The sequence below is a fragment of the Podarcis gaigeae genome (genome assembly GCF_964106915.1).
Source record: "Podarcis gaigeae genome assembly, chromosome: 8".
In the NCBI taxonomy this organism is placed as follows: Eukaryota; Metazoa; Chordata; class Lepidosauria; order Squamata; family Lacertidae; genus Podarcis; species Podarcis gaigeae.
Genome location: NC_139684.1, coordinates 22167690 through 22185709, shown reverse-complemented (window position 1 = coordinate 22185709; position 18020 = coordinate 22167690). Strand labels below are relative to the sequence as shown.

At 45.9% G+C, this 18020-nt stretch overlaps 1 protein-coding gene across 4 annotated transcripts in view; it reads left to right on the top strand.

The window, feature by feature from the left end:
* Positions 1–18020, top strand: part of MMEL1 (membrane metalloendopeptidase like 1) — a 39711-nt gene that overhangs the window by 20013 nt on the left and 1678 nt on the right. For all 4 annotated transcript variants that reach the window (XM_083752581.1, XM_083752582.1, XM_083752580.1 and 1 more), the window contains exons 8-22: positions 151–216; positions 1039–1173; positions 1621–1710; positions 3062–3198; positions 4764–4857; positions 6641–6769; positions 8687–8785; positions 9809–9892; positions 10369–10472; positions 11616–11674; positions 12298–12417; positions 13902–14035; positions 14505–14570; positions 16282–16377; positions 16858–16934. In XM_083752581.1, coding sequence (XP_083608707.1) covers positions 151–216; positions 1039–1173; positions 1621–1710; positions 3062–3198; positions 4764–4857; positions 6641–6769; positions 8687–8785; positions 9809–9892; positions 10369–10472; positions 11616–11674; positions 12298–12417; positions 13902–14035; positions 14505–14570; positions 16282–16377; positions 16858–16934 — 1490 coding nt within the window. The remainder of the gene's footprint in view (positions 1–150; positions 217–1038; positions 1174–1620; positions 1711–3061; positions 3199–4763; positions 4858–6640; positions 6770–8686; positions 8786–9808; positions 9893–10368; positions 10473–11615; positions 11675–12297; positions 12418–13901; positions 14036–14504; positions 14571–16281; positions 16378–16857; positions 16935–18020) is intronic.

The window sequence follows — 18020 nt, the reverse complement described above, 5'->3', positions numbered from 1 at the left end:
TGGACATTCTTTGAATTAGAAATATCAGGATTTGAATCTGGGGCCTTCCATATGCAAATCATTTGGTCGTCTTCTATGCAATGGGTTTTTGATACTGACATCTTCTGTTGAATCCTTTCCTACACAATAAGAGAGATTCCTTTCTTCCAGATTGACCAGCCTGGGTTGGGAATGCCCTCAAGAGATTACTACTTTAGTGATGGCAACTACCAAAGAGTAAGTATTTTAACAGTTTCCAAACTTCACATTCACCTTTAGAACATCACAATATTGAAAGATTCCAGGGAATCCCACACATCCTGTCAACAATCTACTAAAATAGCTGCTATTCTATTCTCTGCTTCATTCATGGTTTATGTGCTGTTCTCAGGGAGATCTCCTAAAACATTGACAATCTCTACACACCCCAGAACTTTTACCACTCTTGGCAAATGATTTTACTGCTCTTGGCAAATAGCTAAGCAAGAAACCTCTGGTGTTATTTGAAAATCTGGTGCGTAAACTAGGAATTATTATCTGGATCTTATTTCAGTCTGAGACAGAGAAGAGTTTGGGTGCTCATAGGTGGTCATCTCTTCTTCTTACTTATACCCCAAACTTGTTTTCTGGCCTGAGCTTACTAAGCTGTTCTTGCATCTCTGCTGATTAAAATATCAACAGCCAAGCTCAACCCTAAGGTGGTCCTTCAGAGACACCAGTCGCAGATAATTTAGAACACGTGGGGAGGGGGGCTATGTTCTTTCAGATGTTGATGGCCATCAACTCCCATCAGCTGCAGCCAGCACTGTAGATGGTCAGGCATGGTGGGAGTTGTAGTCCAACATCAACTGAAGGACCACAGGCCCACCATCTCTGGTTTAGATATTTATACTTCAGATGTAGGACTATCCAACGAATTGGAAGCCACTGAAATATCCAGTGGTAGTCTCTACCTTCAGTGTTTCTGACTGTTAACAACTTTGCCTGATGAATTTATTGCCTCTGGACTGTGCTTAAATGCAAATTTCTAACATCTTCTCTTTGTCCTCCTCTGTTTAGGTGAGGGAAGCTTACTTCCAGTACATGGTCCTCATTGCCAAGATGATTAGAGAAGATATGAATATGTCCAAAGATGACAACTTTGTCCAAGAAGAAATGAGAAAGGTTATGGAATTTGAAACAGATGTAGCAAACGTGAGTACAGATTTTTTTTTTTTTGGAAAGCTGAAGAGTAAATTCAAAAGGGAATGAGGACAGCAGTATATATAGGGCTATAGCCAATGTTAGTATACTCAAATGTAGGCCCATTGGGTTGTATCAAATGTAGCACTAATTTAAACTCACATAGTGGTGTACTTGTTCTAGTGGTGAAATGCTTTGTGCCAGTGGAACATTGTGGTGCATGAGAATACATAAGCACATTGCTGGTGACTTTGTTGTGCAATAGCCAGAGCAATGAGTTTTTATCAGCATAACTGTTGCATTGGATTCCTCCACTACACAATGTGATAACTCACAAAGAGCCCTCTGTCAATGGACAGAGAACTTTCTGGGTGTCCCATCCAAGGAGTAACTTCCAAATTGTCCTTGAAATTTCTGTTTTGGCACAATATGAGGGCAACTCTGATCTTTGCTTTCTAGGCTACAGTGCCCACAGAGGAAAGGCATGATGTGACTTTGCTATACAACAAAATGACTGTTGCTGAACTCCAGGAAAAGTTTGAACTAAATGTAAGTGTTTGAAGACCTGCTCCCTAATGTGTTCTTGGAATGACAATATCAGATTCCAAAACATAAAATGTTGTTTAGTAATAGCCAGTTGGGTTGGGTGAATCTGACAATGTTGGTTTCTGTCCGTTTTGGGGTTTCAGTTCTCCACATTTCTACAGCAGTTTGCAATTTTTGTGTGCCTGGAGATCTGCTCTGCAAAATTCAGAGATGTGCGAATTTCAAAGGGTGATAGTGCTTCTGTTTGCAATGTGTTTAGGAACGTACTAATTAGGTCTGTTCGTCTTTACATGTGAAATGAATTGAAACCTCCCCCACCCCTAGTTAGCTGTAGAGGAGGCCATGACTATGTTCGGAAGGAAGCCTCGGAACCTAGTCCTGCTCTGTCCAATCGAGGCACAGGCAAAATGAAGCGTACCAGTAGTAGCTGGTGGGGCAAATGGGGCTGTGTTGCTCTCCTGGCTTTCTAATGCCACGTAGCATTACCACTTCCTGAGAAGTGGAGGAGGGGCAAGGCAGTGGGGATCATGCTGTGGCTGCAATGGTGGAGCTAATCTGATCCTCCCAGGTGTGTCTGCACCTTGCTGAGCTCCCTGCTGCCTTGCTCCCCTCCCTCCGGTAAGCAACAGTGATGTGCAGCATTAGGAAGTCAGGAGAGCAACACAGCCCCACTTGCCCCACCAACTACTACTGGTAAGCTTCATTTGGCCTGTGCCTTGATTGGACCCAGAGAGCAGGCCTAGCACCGATGGGTGGACATTACAGGGAAGCAGATTTCAGCTATACATTAAGTGACTTCAGAATGGCTAGAGCTGATCAGCGATGGAACAGACTGCCTCAGAAAATGGCATGGGGCTGAGTGGCCACCTGTCAGGGATGCTTCAATTGCATCCTACATTACAGGTTGTGCGTGGAGCGTGGAGGGCTCAGGGAAGATGTGAGCTGTGCTCCAACAGCATCTGGGCAAGATTGAAGAGCACTGGACCAGGGTTCCTTAGAGCACTATGAATCCTTTTCTGCATGATGATAAATACCTCTGAATGGGACATGTTGAGGAATGCATTATCTAGGGATGCTTAAGGAATCCAGTCTTTGTGATTTGATATAAACTGAACTGGATCTCCTGAACTAGTGTATCCACCAGCTTTTGCACTTCCTGATCAAGCCCCCCCCCTTTTTTTAAATACTGTCCATATATCGAGAATTAAATTCATTGAGCAAATCCCTTTGCTATGTCAATTTCGAGGAAAAACAATTTCAACAGGCCACGGAGGGATGAAAATGGAATTTCCCAATATCTTTTTTAAGGACTTGTTTTCATTTCCCCCTCCCCCCCCCTCTCTCTCTCATCTAGGGTTTCAATTGGACACTCTTCATCCAAAATGTAATGTCTTCGGTTAACATTGAGATCAGTCCCAATGAGGAGGTGGTCGTGCATGGAATGCCATATCTCCGGGAGCTAAAAGCTGTCATCACCAGTTATTCAGCCAGGTAGGGATGCCAGATTTCTTGGACTGAGGCAGGAGATGGGAGGGAGAAGAAGGGAGCAAATATAAAAACATAAAGAGAGAGAAAATGAAACAGTAAAAGAGAAGCAGAAAGTAAAACAGAGAAACAAACAGGGAGAAGAGGAGTTGGGGGAAAATACAATTCAGTCTGCATTTCCCCAAGCAACACACAGATCAAAACACAGACATCTTTCAAAAATTCACACTTTTCTGAATTTTTCATTCCAGTTTTCCAGCCAGGTAATATGAACAAAAATGCATATGTTAGAGTAGAGTGTGCCTATAAATGCACATATTAGTGAAACTAACGTACAAAAGTGCATTATTTTAGAGAAATTGTCTTGCAAAAAACCCCAACATGGTTATTATTGGTGAAACAAACAAGCAAAAATGCATTGTATTTATTAAGTTACATGGCTTTGCAAAAAATGTGTATATTAGGCAAAACATTATCATCATCATTATTATTATTATTTATTTGCATCCTGGGAGGATGTTGAAATGTGAAGACATGAACTTAAAGCTGAAAAAAGAGAAACTGAGTTAAACTAAAACCTACAGAGCATGACTGAGTAAAAGAGAAACACAGAAAGAGGGAGAGAAAATGAATAGAAAGAGACACTGTGAGTGAGTGAGTGAGTGAGTGAGTGAGTATGAGAGAGAGAGAGCGACCCATCTGCACTATACATTTAAAGCAGTATCATGGTGCTTCACAGTCATGGCTTCCCCCAAAGAATTCTGGGAGCTATAGTTCAAGTGCGATGAGAGTTGTTGGGAGACCCGTATTCTTTGAGGGAAGCCATGACTGCTTAAATTGGCATCATAGTGCTTTCAGTGTATGGGTTGAAAGTGATCTCAGTGTCACTCTTTAAATGATGACATTGGACTTATTATGGCTGCAGCGCTATGTGCACAGCTCCATTAAACATTGTTGTTGTTGTTGTTGTTTAGTTGTTTAGTCATGTCCGACTGTTCATGACCCCACGGACCAGAGCACGCCAGGCACTCTTGTCTTCCACTGCCTCCCGCAGTTTGGTCAAACTCATGCTGGTAGCTTCGAGAACACTGTCCAACCATCTCGTCCTCTGTCATCCCCTTCTCCTTGTGCCCTCCATCTTTCCCAACATCAGGGTCTTTTCCAGGGAGTCTTCTCTTCTCATGAGGTGGCCAAAGTATTGGAGCCTCAGCTTCAGGATCTGTCCTTCCAGTGAGCACTCAGGGCTGAGTACTCATTAAATATAGCATTAAGCATAGCAGGACTTAATGGCTGAGTAAACTGGCTGAGGACTGCATTGCAAGTTCTAGCAGAGCTTATGTATTCCATATGCTTCAGAGTGTCTTTTATTGAATGATGCAGTAATGGGGGCAGTAGGGAGGAAAGAGACAATCTAACCCCTTCCTTCCTAGATTTTTATCAGTTCAAAATTGCCCTGAGGGGTTTTAAATTTCAAGAGGGTTTTAGTTATTGTAGCGAGCAACCCATTTAACAATTCCTCACTTCTGCTCTTCCTTTCCACCCCCCCCCCCCATGTATACATACACCCCCAGCACAATCCAGAACTATCTGGTGTGGCGCCTGGTAATTGACAGAGTCAGCGGTTTGAGCCGGCGTTTCAAGGAGGCCAGGGCAAACTACCGAAAGGTAACACTCTCCCACTTTTTACTCACAGGTTTTACTGATATTATTTTGGGTGGAGCCATTTACTAGTGTTATAGGTACTTTTCACATTCTTTGGGAGAGGGGAATTTCTAGATGTATGTTGCAATTGGATTATCAAGATGGCCGCTGACCTCTGAGGCAAGGCGAGGCAGCTGCTCTCACCATTTTATTGTTTCATTGCCCTATTTTATTGTTTTCTTGTTTACTTCCTTGTTATTTCACTGGTAAGACTCTGATGGGATTTCTGCTGAGATACTAAAAAAATATACAGATTGCTAACCTTTTCACTCTTATAGACCAAAATGGAATTTTAACAAAATTATGGTTAACCTTTGTAATTATCCCAATTTACATATATATAAAAGGCTATCCTGAGCAGCCATGTAACTATTGCCTTATTAGTCTCCTGTTCACTATAAGCAGTGGTTTTTTTCTAAAAAAAATGTTTAGGGGTACAGTGGTACCTCGGGTTACATACGCTTCAGGTTACATACGCTTCAGGTTACAGACTCCGCTAACACAGAAATAGTACCTCGGGTTAAGAACTTAGCTTCAGGATGAGAACAGAAATCGTGCTCCGGCAGCATGGCAGCAGCGGGAGGCCCCATTAGCTAAAGTGGTGCTTCAGGTGAAGAACAGTTTCAGGTTAAGAACGGACCTCCAGAACGAATTAAGTACTTAACCCGAGGTATCACTGTATTTTGACTCAAGAAAATCACCATTTTTATAGCTCAAATCAGGTAAAATAAATACAGGAAATGGACAAAAGTACAAAGATTCACAAAATGTTTAGAGGTATGTGTACCCCCGCGTCTCCCCCCACCCCCAAAAAGCACTGACTATAAGTAAACTCTACTCTAAACATTTAGAGCACTGTGTATTGGATTGGATTAAAATGAATAGAAGTATTGGCCCTGAACAGATCACATTTACAAAACAGAAATCAAATGCCAGAGATTGAACTGGGAACCATCTGCTTGCAAGGCACATGCTCTGCTACTGAGCTACAGCCTCTTAGTCCTGTATCTTGATGTCTTACATATTTTCTTTTGTGGCTTGTATTTATTTCACTTGTGTACATTTATTTACCTAATAGCATTGTTTTGAGATATGCCGAGAGCATAGCGCTTCACAGTACTCAGCAATCAGCTGATAGTCAGGTATTACGCAGCCCCAATCCAAGCACTCCACAAGCTCCAAGGATATGCTGATGAAGGCTGCATCTTTGCCAGGATGGTTTGCTTTCAAACTATGCAGGCAAAAAAAAGGGGGGGGTCATCTGACATCACTGCAATGTCAGGTGGTTGATGGGTGGATGACCTGTCAAACTTGGCCCATAGCAGGTGGAAGTGATAAACATTCTGGCTCCCCAGCCAGATCTAATTCTCCCTATCACCACCACCCTGCAGGAGGGCATTAAGATAATCTAGACCAGGGGTTGTCAACCTGGTTCCTATCACCCACTAGTGGGCATTTCAGGATTCTAGGTGGACGGTAGGGGGTTCTATGGCACAAGCTGAATCCTCCTTCCATTGAACACTGGCGGACAGTTAGGAAATTTTACCATCAAGAAAGACGCATTAGTGGGTGGTAGGTATAAAGAAGTTGACTACCCCAGGGTCTAGACTGTGGTCAACCTTAGAGCAAAGAACAAGGAGCTTGTGCTGGGCAGATAAGGGGTTCGGAAGCCAGCTGAAGGGATGTTGGGAGCAGGCCTTATGTGGTCTGGATGATGAGAGAAGTGTTGGGACTTCTTTTCTCCAAGGCACTTTATGGCATGATGCTAGAAGAAGCTCGATGGCGGGAATGCGTGAGCTACGTCAACACCAACATGGAGAATGCAGTAGGAGCTCTGTATGTTAGAGAGACTTTTGCTGGCAAGAGCAAAAGTATGGTATGTTGTTGTCTGTTGATATTCTAATTTTTCCATGTTCCTACCCCCCTCACCGTCCCAGCCACTGTGAATCATGCCTCCACCTAGGTGCACAGTCCTATCCATAAAGCTGGTTCCGGTATAATGTTAACTCTAGTTTAGCATTACAATAATGAGAGAAGATGAGTCCTGGACCCTCACATAGGCCTCAAGCTTGGAAGGTTTCACTGCAATTTCTCATGGCATCAAACCCAAAAACCTAAAGCTTGATCCTGACTTGTTTGGTGAAGGAAGCCCACTTCAAACCACAGTTTATAAAGTTGTTTTCCCCAAGAAACTGTTGCTAGCTTTAACCTCAGTTTAGAGTTTGGGGGCAATGCTAAACTGTGGTTAATGTGAAACTGGAAGTGAAAATGACTGACCTCGTTATAGCCATGTGAAAGTGTGAATTGCAGTGATGTCCAAACAAGCCCATGGTTCTGTCTTTTGATTGTGCTGTGATATAGGATAGGAACTGACACAGATACATTTCTGCTAGCAAAGAAACAACCTTAATGTGCCCAGCTTAGCCCACACCAACGGCACTGACTTGGGCCCCACACTGTAGGTGCCCGGCGTGCCCCACCCACACCGTAATATCATGTGTCAGGGGTTCAGAAGGAGAGACACAGGAGGGGGAGCAAATGGAGAGTGAGGAGGAGGAGTACGAGGGGGGCGCAGGCAGTGACAGTGGCCAGTGTTATTCCACAAGCCTCTCTAGCGAATCGGAGGACTCACAGAAGGGAGCGCCGGTGGCCAGAGCAAGGGAGATTCCAAGGGAGAAACCTCAAGAGGGAGGGGCCAGCGGGGAGTCCCTGAACAGCAGCTGGAGATCAGGGCCAGCGTCTCCACCAGAGCGCAGTGGGGAGGGGGAGTCCCAGGAGTCGGGACCAGTGTCCTCACCACCAGAGGGAGGAGAGGAGTCAGGTTTGGCAACACCCACATCAGGAAGCGGGGAAACGGTCAGAAGGAAACTCGCCGGCTGGGCGCGCGCGCCAAGTTCAAATGTACAGGAGCGCGGCACAGCGGGGAGCCCGGGAAGGGAGCCAGGTCCTAAAGCCCGCCGGAGGGAGGGGCAAGACTCAGGAGGCTCCGCGTCAGAGGAGTCCAGGAAGGAGGGAACCCCAGAGGGCAGAAGGACCCAACGCAGGAAAGAGCAGCGCAAGAGGTGGAGCCGGGCTAGAATCTTAAACTGGTGTGGGTGGAGCAGTGAGTCAGAGGGGACTTAGCCGGTCTAGCGTTAAGACGTGGGCCTGCGCGCCCAGAGCTTGGAAATGGAAACTAAACTTCAATAAAGACTTTTGTATATAATATCCACTGGGCGTTGGTCCTCTGTGAGCTGGGACCTAGCGGCAGTCCTGACATCATGGCACACACGCCGTGACATTATGACGCACGCTGTAGTGTCATGATGTCATAGGGCAGCGGTTCTCAACCTGTGGGTCCCCAGATGTTGTTGGACTACAACTCCCATCATCCCTAGCTAGCAAGGCCAGAGCTCAGAGATGATGGGAGTTGTAGTCCAACAACATTGGGGACCCACAGGTTGAGAACCTCTGTCATAGCGTGCAGCACAAACCCCAGTGGCACAGCAGCAATTGCACCCTTCCCGTCCAAATGTCACACTTTCTCTCTCCCCAACTCTGTGTTCTCTTCCACCTCCCCAAATCCATGCTCTCTCTTCCCATCCTGCCAGATATCTGCACTCTTTGCACACCTGCCCCCACATTTTGCAGATGCACATCCCCTATATGGATAATTTTGTGGGGGCTCAGGAACCCAGAGCCCCGGGGAGATGGGGCCTATGGCCCACGCCTGATTGATCTGCACTTGGAGCTATACATTCTGTTATTGGAAACGGCATGAGAATTATACCTCCCCCATCCATTTGTGCCTCAGGTCCGAGACCTCATTGAGAAAATTCGTGAAGTGTTTATCGAGACACTGGATGAATTGCAGTGGATGGATGAAGCATCAAAAGGGAAAGCTCGGGAGAAGGTCAGAAGAAATGTGTGTCTAAGAATAGTTTTCATTAATGAAATTTCATGATTATTTTTTTAATATTTAAAAAGATAAATATATCAGACGTTCATATATCTTATGAAGACCATTTCTCTTTTCCTCTCAGATATGAAGCAATGGAGAATTTCCATACAAGATGCAGAATAGGGGTGAGCAAGCCCAGGTCAGGGGGGTGAATGTGGCCCTCCATACACCTCTATCTGGCCCCCCCAAACTCTCCACAGATAGCATGCCCTCCCCAACCACACACACCCTCCTCAACCACACACCCCTCACCATCGCTTATTGCACCCTCCTTGAGTGCTGTTGCCTTGCTGGGATACATCCTTGAACTCTGATGATGCTTTTACAAAGGATAGAGTGGTGTGAGTCCACTTAGAAACTAGCCTACAGCACAAAGGGGGGAAATTGTACGTGTTGCTCCGCTCACTTTGCCTCTGGCCCTGCCCACCACTGACATGTTGTCTCCAAAGGGTTCCCCACAAGGCCATGTGCCCCTCTGGTTGAAAAAGAGGGGAAAACGGGTATACAGTAAGTTGCATTTCAGCTAGGCAAAAATTAGAGGTTTCTATACATGTTTGTTCCAGAGGATTACCTCAGTTCAAAGACGGGCAAAAGCACTTGAGAAGGATGGGGAACAGAACCAGTCCTGAACAGGAGGAATGGCCTAGGGTGATGTCCAAGGGCCAGATGGAGAGGCCTGGAGGGCCAGATTTGAACCCCCAATCCTGAGGTTATCCCCCACCCCTAGTTTGCACCTTCATTGAGAAATAAATATTGGTGCACTTTGGATCTTCTGAAGTGTTGTAACCTGCCTCACCCATGGCAAACAGTAGTGCAAAATAAATATTGTGGTGTTTTTAAAAAATAAATGAATAAGAAAGGTTGGAAAAATTGTATACAGACACTGTAAAATAAAATAAACAAACCCAGTAGCTGGGTATGGTACTGCCTGGACCTGGAGAAAGTGAGGGTTTGGTTTCTGCTGTCTTCTTCTAGGTGACTGCAATTAGAGAGCAGATAGGTTACCCGGACTACATTCTCGAAGGCCAGAATGAAAAGCTAGATCGGGAATACACAAATGTAAGTGTGAAGGTGATATCTAGACATTTCCATTAAGGGCAGTTTTGGGATTGTAGCAATTGCTAGTCCTACTCAGAGTAGACCCAATGACTTTAAGGGATATGACTAAATTGGGTTTATTAATTTCATTGGGTCTTCCCTGAGTAGAATCATTGAATTATAGCGTTGGAATTGACCACAAGTCATCTAGCCCAACCCCATGCAATGCAGCAACCTTTTGCCCAGCATGGGACTTGAACCCACAACACTGAGATTAAAAGTCTCATGCTGTATTGACTGAGCTATCCCTTCATTGGATGCAACCTTTTGTCTATAATTACTGGTAGACATGCTTTATAAGACAATTATTTTTATACAATCACTCTCCCTTGGGTTTTCCTATGTAACTGGGCATTGATGTCTACTTGGTAATGGGGCAACAACTCAGCAAAAGGACCTTCAAGACAAATGCTTGTATTATTATTATTATTTTACAGCTGAACTTCAGTGAGCATGAGTACTTTCAAAACATCCTGCAAAACCTCCAACATGGAGCTCAGAAAAGCCTGAGGAAGCTCCGGGAGAAGGTTGACCAAGACCTGTGTGTATCTCTATGGATTGCATAATGTCTTGCAACAGGACAGGGGAAGCACTTTCAGCCTGGGGGCCACATGCCCTTCTGGGCAACAATCCAGGGGCCGCATGCTAGTGGGTGAATGGGGAGAGAAGCAAAAGTGGGCAGAACAACAAATGTAAATTCTACCTTCGTAGAATAGGCTGGATTCTGCACATTCTCTCTGTCCTGCCTTCAGCCAGGCAAGAAGCATTTTCAGAGACCCAGGTCACATTCCAGCCAGACAAAAACATTCAAAAGAGGGTGAAGATCAGGGAGAGTAAAGGGGAGAGCCCCAGGGGTCAGACAGAAAGGCCTCGAGGGCCACATTTATTCATTTTGCCAAGATAATATGAGTATTCAGGGAGCAGAAGGCATCTATAGGGGAGACTCAGCAGCTCAGCAGCTTTTAAACCTCTAGTGCCTGCTGATTTTCCCCTATAAACCAGACTTTGGGGCAGAGATCCAGGGCCTCACTCAGCAAAATGAAGAGAGAACCCTAAAATGAGTGAAGCAATTCACATTTCCATCAAACAAGAGGGTGTGTGTAAGATCATGAAGTCCAAAATCTGAAACTAGGCCATAGAGCATCAACTTTGTGATCAGAAGGTCCAAGGTCCCAGGTAGGGATGGGAAAGACTCCCTGTCTAAAACTCTGGAGAGCTGCTGCCAGTCAGTGTAGACAATACTGAGTTAGATAGACCAATGGTCTAATTCTGTATGAGAGTTTGCTATGAACCTAACTGCACCACTGCTATGGGGTGGGACATGATTTGCTTAACATGAAGGGGAATCAGAGGGTGGTTGGCCCCCTCAAACTTTTTGCCCCAAATCCAAACATTGTTTCAGAATCTTGATGGAAATGAAATGATGGGGGAAGCTTGAAGATAAGAAATATTAAAGAATTCACTGCCCTCTAATGCTTCTATGACATTTACCTAATGAGGGTCAGCACAGAGTTCAGAAGCTCAACCCTCCAATAATAGGATATTTGTACTGCTTTATGTTAGCAACTGTCCCATTGTTGTGCTGGGCCCCCTCCTCTATTTGTGTGGGTGTTTTCCTCCTTGCATCATGCTACACGAGTTAGCACTGATCCTGACAACGGCTTTCATCGCTGATCTCTTTCAGATGGTTAATTGGTGCTGCTGTGGTCAATGCCTTCTACTCCCCTAACCGGAACCAAATTGGTAAGTCCCAAAATATTCCAACAGATTTAGGTGGCAACCCTGAACATGCCTACTCAAAGTAAACCAGTGGGACTTACTCCGAGGTAAGTTTGCAGTGAAAAATGCATATTTTAGTGACGAATCAAAAGAAAAAAATGCATTTCAATAGCTTTGCAGGAAAGTTGATATTAGGCAAAATGGCATGCAAAGAAGAAATTCAGACTTAAATGGTGCTGGATTTTCCTGAGAACTTTTTTTGGGTGGTGGTGGGGAACCCCACAAACGTGCGTGGAAATGTGGAGAACTGAACTTTCAAGTGGGACAATAAGAAACTGAAAGTGAGATTCACCCCTCCCTGGTGCACGCCTGTAGATCATGTGATACTCTTGGCAATGGAACACACTTGCTGGGCAGGGATATGTGGGACTAGGAAGACCCATAGGGAGCCAAGTTGCTCAGGGCTTTAAATGCTGAAAGAATAACCTTGAACTGCACCCAGTAGCATGCCAGCAGCCAATGTAGCTTCCACGGCAGAGGCTTAGCATCCAGGAAATCCATGCAGTTCCTCAGTCACCCTCAAAATCTATTACACGGAATTATTTTCCATTGCCATCATAATTTCCTTTGTCATCTAATTTCTGTAGTATTCCCAGCCGGGATCCTGCAGCCTCCCTTTTTCAGCAAGCACCAGCCGCAAGCCCTCAACTTTGGAGGTATTGGGATGGTAATCGGACATGAAATCACTCATGGGTTTGATGACAATGGTAAGGCAAGTCAGCAGAGCAGCTTGATCTGCCCCTTCCCTGGTAGCCCACTGGGTTGGGAAGAAAGAGCAGGGAGAAAGGGGGTTCAGAAACAGAGAGAGAAGTGGGTGTCAACAAAAGAGAGGGGAGAAAGTCATAGGGATGTTTGGAGAAAGAGAGAGAAGGGGTGTTAGCAGTGCTATTTTTCAAGAAAAAGAGGTGCCAGAGCTCACAACGAACCCTTGTTGCGTGGTGAGTTTTCCCCCCAGTGGAAATAATGACACATGACACAATTATTAAGGTTAATGGGCTAAATAAGGCACAACTTTATTGGTTACAATGCCTAGGCTTAGGCATTGGTCCTAACCAACCATATCCAACTTCAGCCCGTCCACTTGAAGGCCAGGAAGGGTTAACCACCAGTAGGGGGAGTCCTGCTGATGCACATCAACTAGGAACTCCCCCAGGGTCACCGATTCGGGGTGTGCCTTAGGCCCTCACCTCCATAGGCTTTGGACAGGGCCATGCCCCCCGGAATCCTTTATCGGACTACCCTTCAATATACGGGGCAGGTGATGGCGTTACCTCCCCTCTTCCATCTACAGAGCAATACCAATGCCTAACCGCCAATACCAAGTAAATTGTGGCAATTTGTAGGCAAAAACCAAGTGGCTGGTGCCAATTTGCTAAGTGGAAAAAATTCCTACCAGGCCCCTCAACAGCAACCAACCAAGGTCCATAGCAAGGTCAAAGAACGAAAACCTTATAGGGTGGGAGGGTGGGAAAAGCAGGAACAGCTGGCAGGCGGCAAAGAGGGAACTCCCTGGCCACGTCCTGGTTTAAATAGGGTAGGCCACACCCCCAGAGCCAGCCGATTGGCTGGTCAGGAGGTGACATGGCCGGGAATCCTCCCAATCACGCGGTGGGGCCGTGAAGCCTACAACTCCACCTCCTCCGAAGGGCAGAAGTGGCTTTCTCTTAGAACGGCAATGGCGCCCACCTGAGAGGTGCCGGAACTGAGCTCTGGCTGCAAAAAAAAAAAGCCCTGGGAGTTAGAAAGAGTGAGGGAGAAACATGGGAGTGTAGGGGGGAGAGAGAGAGAGAGAGAGAGAGAGAGAGAGAGAGAGAGAGAGAGAGAGAGAGAATAACATGGTGGGTTGGAGAAAGAGAAAGAGAAAGAGAAATAAAACCCTAGGGGTGTCAGAGAGAGGCGTGTCATAGCAAGCCTATCCAGTCAAATAGCTTAGTTCTCTTTCTCAAGTTTGGCAGATTTTGATATGTGTTTTGTTGGAGATATATATATTTATATATCTGCTGTGGATTTTAGCTGTGTTTCATATATAATTTTAGAACTTAGAACTCTTTTTGTAAATGGTCTACAAATACTGTATTTCCACATAAATAAAAAGGATGTGGCCCTGCCTACCATCTCTGGCCTAGGGCCCCTGTGTTGTGATGTGGGTCTCTACCAAGTTGCTCATTTCTTTCTCCTCCTCCCCAAACAGGCAGGAATTTCGACAAAGAGGGCAACATGTTTGACTGGTGGAGCAACTTCTCTGCCACCCACTTCAAGGAGCAGTCGCGCTGCATGATCTACCAGTATGGCAACTACACCTGGGAGCTGGCAGGGGGACAAAATGTGAGTTGGGGCCACGGAGGCACTGCCCCACCAACCTCAGTATGCTCTCAAGCAGCCCCCAACTTCATGCCTTCTTTCTTACGATGAGTCTAGAATTAGCTGGCTCTGACTCTGGCGCCACCTGCTGGTGTGCTCCCTGCTTTCTGCCCTACCAGTTCCAGTGGGCAGCCACCAAAGGCTCCGCTTCCTAGCCCATCGTTCATTAAGACCAGATTGATGAGTATCTGGGAGAGGTCCTTTTTTGTGGGTGTGCCATGTATGGTGGAATTATCTCCACAGGGAAATCCACTAAGCTAAGAGTTGCCCTGCGGGGGGGGGGGGGGCAGTGAGCACATCTGAAATTCTGAGGAAGTGCCACGGTCACCCATCACAAAGTGGCTGCTATGTAGTGCAATGATTTCAAAAGTTCAAAATTATTTCGAGCTGCTATACAACCATATGTGGAACTGAAGAGCATTTGTTGCCATAGGTCAGTGGAATCAACACACTGGGCGAAAACATTGCCGATAATGGAGGCGTCCGTCAGGCCTACAAGGTGATTTCAAATTGTGTGTGTTTTCACTGAAAGGTTCTGCAAGATTACTTATTCATGACTGGAAACTGGGGGTTGAATTTTCGGCTTTTGGGTTGTATATTATTATAGATGTTGATGGTGAGAATAGTGGGTGAGATTCTCCTAAGACGTCCCATCAGCACAATGATTTCTGCATGTGCAATGGGGCTTTTGCTCCCTCTCTTCCCCCGTCACACACCCACCTCCCAAAATTCACTTGGGGGGCAGGAGAACGCCCAGAACAGCACACAGGGAGGAAGAGAGCAGATTGTTCTGCCTGACAAGCTGAAATGCTTGACCAGATGAAACTTTGTCAGGGTGTGACATTGGCTTCCACCCAATGTATTGTAGCCAACTGAGTTTGCTCAGAGTAGAACCTTAGTAGTATTTTATTAATTGCCTTCTACACCAAGATTTCCCAGACTTGGGTCTCCAAGCTGTTTTTGGACTGCAGTTCCCATCATCCCCAGACACTGGTCCTTCTAGCTAGGGATGATGGGAGTTGTTCTACCTACACCATCGTCTCAAGATGACATCCAATAAAAAAACCAAAGAAGGATATAAACAAAAGGGTGGGGGTGAGAGGAAGCCAATTCATGTCAAGCAAAACTAAAACAATACACAATACTCATAGCAAAAGTCCATTTATCTCACCGGGGAAACTTGTCGGGACAAAAATGTCCTCACTTGTTTCTGGAAAGTGCAGATAGTGGATGCTGATTTACAGAACTGAAAGCCCTGCTCTGAGTTACTATGGAGTGGGCTTCTGAGATCTTCAGAATTTGTAGGAGAAACTCCACTGACAGCCCTACAACAGGTGGATTTCGTATTTAGCAATTAGGGCATCTTGAGGCGGCAATCTGTTTTGTAAGAATAACAGTGGTGGGATAAGAGTTCGTTTTTACTATTGGCCAGAGGTGGTGTAGTGGTAAGAGTATCAGGTCCAGGGCCCAGATGACCAGGGTTCAAATCCCCACTCGGCCATGAAGCTCTCTGAGTGACCTTGGGCCAGTCGCAGTATCCAGCCCAACCTCCCTCGCAGGGTTGGTTGTTGTGAGGATAAAAATAGGAGTGGGGTAGAGGCCCATGTGCCTCACCATAACCTCCTTGGAATAATTTTGTTGTTTAGTTGTGTAGTCATGTCCAACTCTTCGTGACCCCCTGGACCACAGCACGCCAGGCACTCCTGTCTTCCACTGCCTCCTGCAGTTTGGTCAAACTCATGCTGGTAGCTTCGAGAACACTGTCCAACCATCTCGTCCTCTGTCGTCCCCTTCTCCTTGTACCCTCCATCTTTCCCAACATCAGGGTCTTTTCCAGGGAGTCTTCTCTTCTCATGAGGTGGCCAAAGTATTGGAGCCTCAGCTTCACGATTTGTCCTTCCAGTGAGCACTCAGGGCTGATTTCATTCAGAATGGATAGGTTTGATCTTCTTGCAGTCCATGGGACTCTCAAGAGTCTCCTCCAGCACCGTAATTCAAAACCATCAAATCTTCGGCAATCAGCCTTCTTTATGGCCCAGCTCTCACTTCCATACATCACTACTGGGAAAACATAGCTTTAACCCTTGGAGTAATAGTGGGATATAAATGTAACAAGTGGAATGGTGGAGGATATTGTGTTTTTCAAGCTACTCATTTAGGTGTTATCATTATCATTATCATTATTATTATTACTATTATTATTATTACAGGCCTATTTGAAATGGGTGGCAAAAGAAGGACAGGAACCAAGATTGCCTGGGCTTGATCTAACCCACAACCAGCTCTTCTTCCTCAACTTTGCACAGGTGTTTTTGGTCACGGGAAAGGAGAATATTTATTTGGAAGCAGGGAAGAGGACTTATTTAATGTAATGTTACGCATTTGTCTGGCTTGTACGCTTTCTTCTTCTGAACCACATCAGCTCCCTTAATGTGGGAGAGGTATTGGTCAGAAGCTGAAAAAGTGAATGAGATTTAATACCCTGAGGTTGGTGTGCCTGGCCCCTTCTTCCTGCGAGGAATCCCTCTAAATATGCTGTGAGGGGTGGGAGCGAAATCCACAGCAATTATGCCTTCCAAAAAAATTGTGGCATTTGAAGCTACTGTGCTCACCTCATGTCTATTATCCTGCTGCTTTGCAGTCCCAGAGCTGTAGTTGCACCCAAACCATGGGTTGTAATATTCATTGTTCAGCTGTCTCAAGCTTTGGGATTTTGAATGGTTTTATCTGGGTATTCCGAGGCTTTCTAGACTCAGTTACAATCAAATTCATTGTCCAACTCCCAGGTATGGTGCGGTTCCTACAGGCCAGAATACGCCAGCCAGTCTATTAAGACTGATGTCCACAGTCCACTGAAATACAGGTAAAGCCCCCATGAAGCCTTCTCCTACCTTCTGCTCACTCACAGACTGCCACTGATCCAGTGGACCAGTTCACTACCTTTGCAATAATGCCAGCTTTCCATTTCTCTGCATCCGTTCTCACCAACAGCTCTCTCTTTCCCTGCTTCACCAGGATTCTCAGCGGGGGAAATGAACAATTGGAATGTTCATAAGCATTCCGTAGCAGCGTAGCAGCTGCACCAGTGTCATTCCTCTGGAGCCGAGCACACTCAGCCAAAAAAGCAAGAATGGTGCCAAAACTCTTGTTTACTTTCTATTGTGAGGTGTCATTTTGCCAGGTTTATTACATCTATTGCTTGTCAGATTGCAGCCACAGAGTTACAATTCCCAGCATAGTTCTGCAATTGATCCACAGAGGAATCCACGGGGAATTTTGGGTGGGGAATAGGGATCTCCAAGCAACTCAGCACCCTTAGCAAACTGTAGCCCACTGGATTATTTGTGGGAAGCCATGACCATAGGAATTGAGAAAAGAGTGCCTTCAATGTCTGATGTGGCTGACCAGACACATTGTGAGGGGTGATTGTGCTCAGGCACACAGTGTATGGAGAGGGGGAGTTTAAGGCTTCCTTCCCTAGAAGCAGTTTTAGTGAAAATCCTCCCTCCCCAGGCAGCAATCAGCATCCTGATAATGTTTGCCAAAGGGGACGCAGGTGGCGCTGTGGGTTAAACCACAGAGCCTAGGGCTTGCCGATCAGAAGGTCGGCGGTTCAAATCCCCACGATGGGGTGAGCTCCCGTTGCTCGGTCCCTGCTCCTGCCAACCTAGCAGTTCGAAAGCACATCAAAGTGCAAGTAGATAAATAGGTACCGCTTTGGCAGGAAGGTAAACGGCGTTTCCGTGCACTGCTCTGGTTTGCCAGAAGCAGCTTAGTCATGCTGGCCACATGACCTGGAAGCTGTACGCCGGCTCCCTCGGCCAATAAAGCGAGATGAGCACTGCAACCCCAGAGTCTGCCACAACTGGACCTAATGGTCATGGGCCCCTTTACCTTTAATGTTTGCCAAGGGGAGCATTATTACCTTCACCAAGGGGGCAGGGGAATG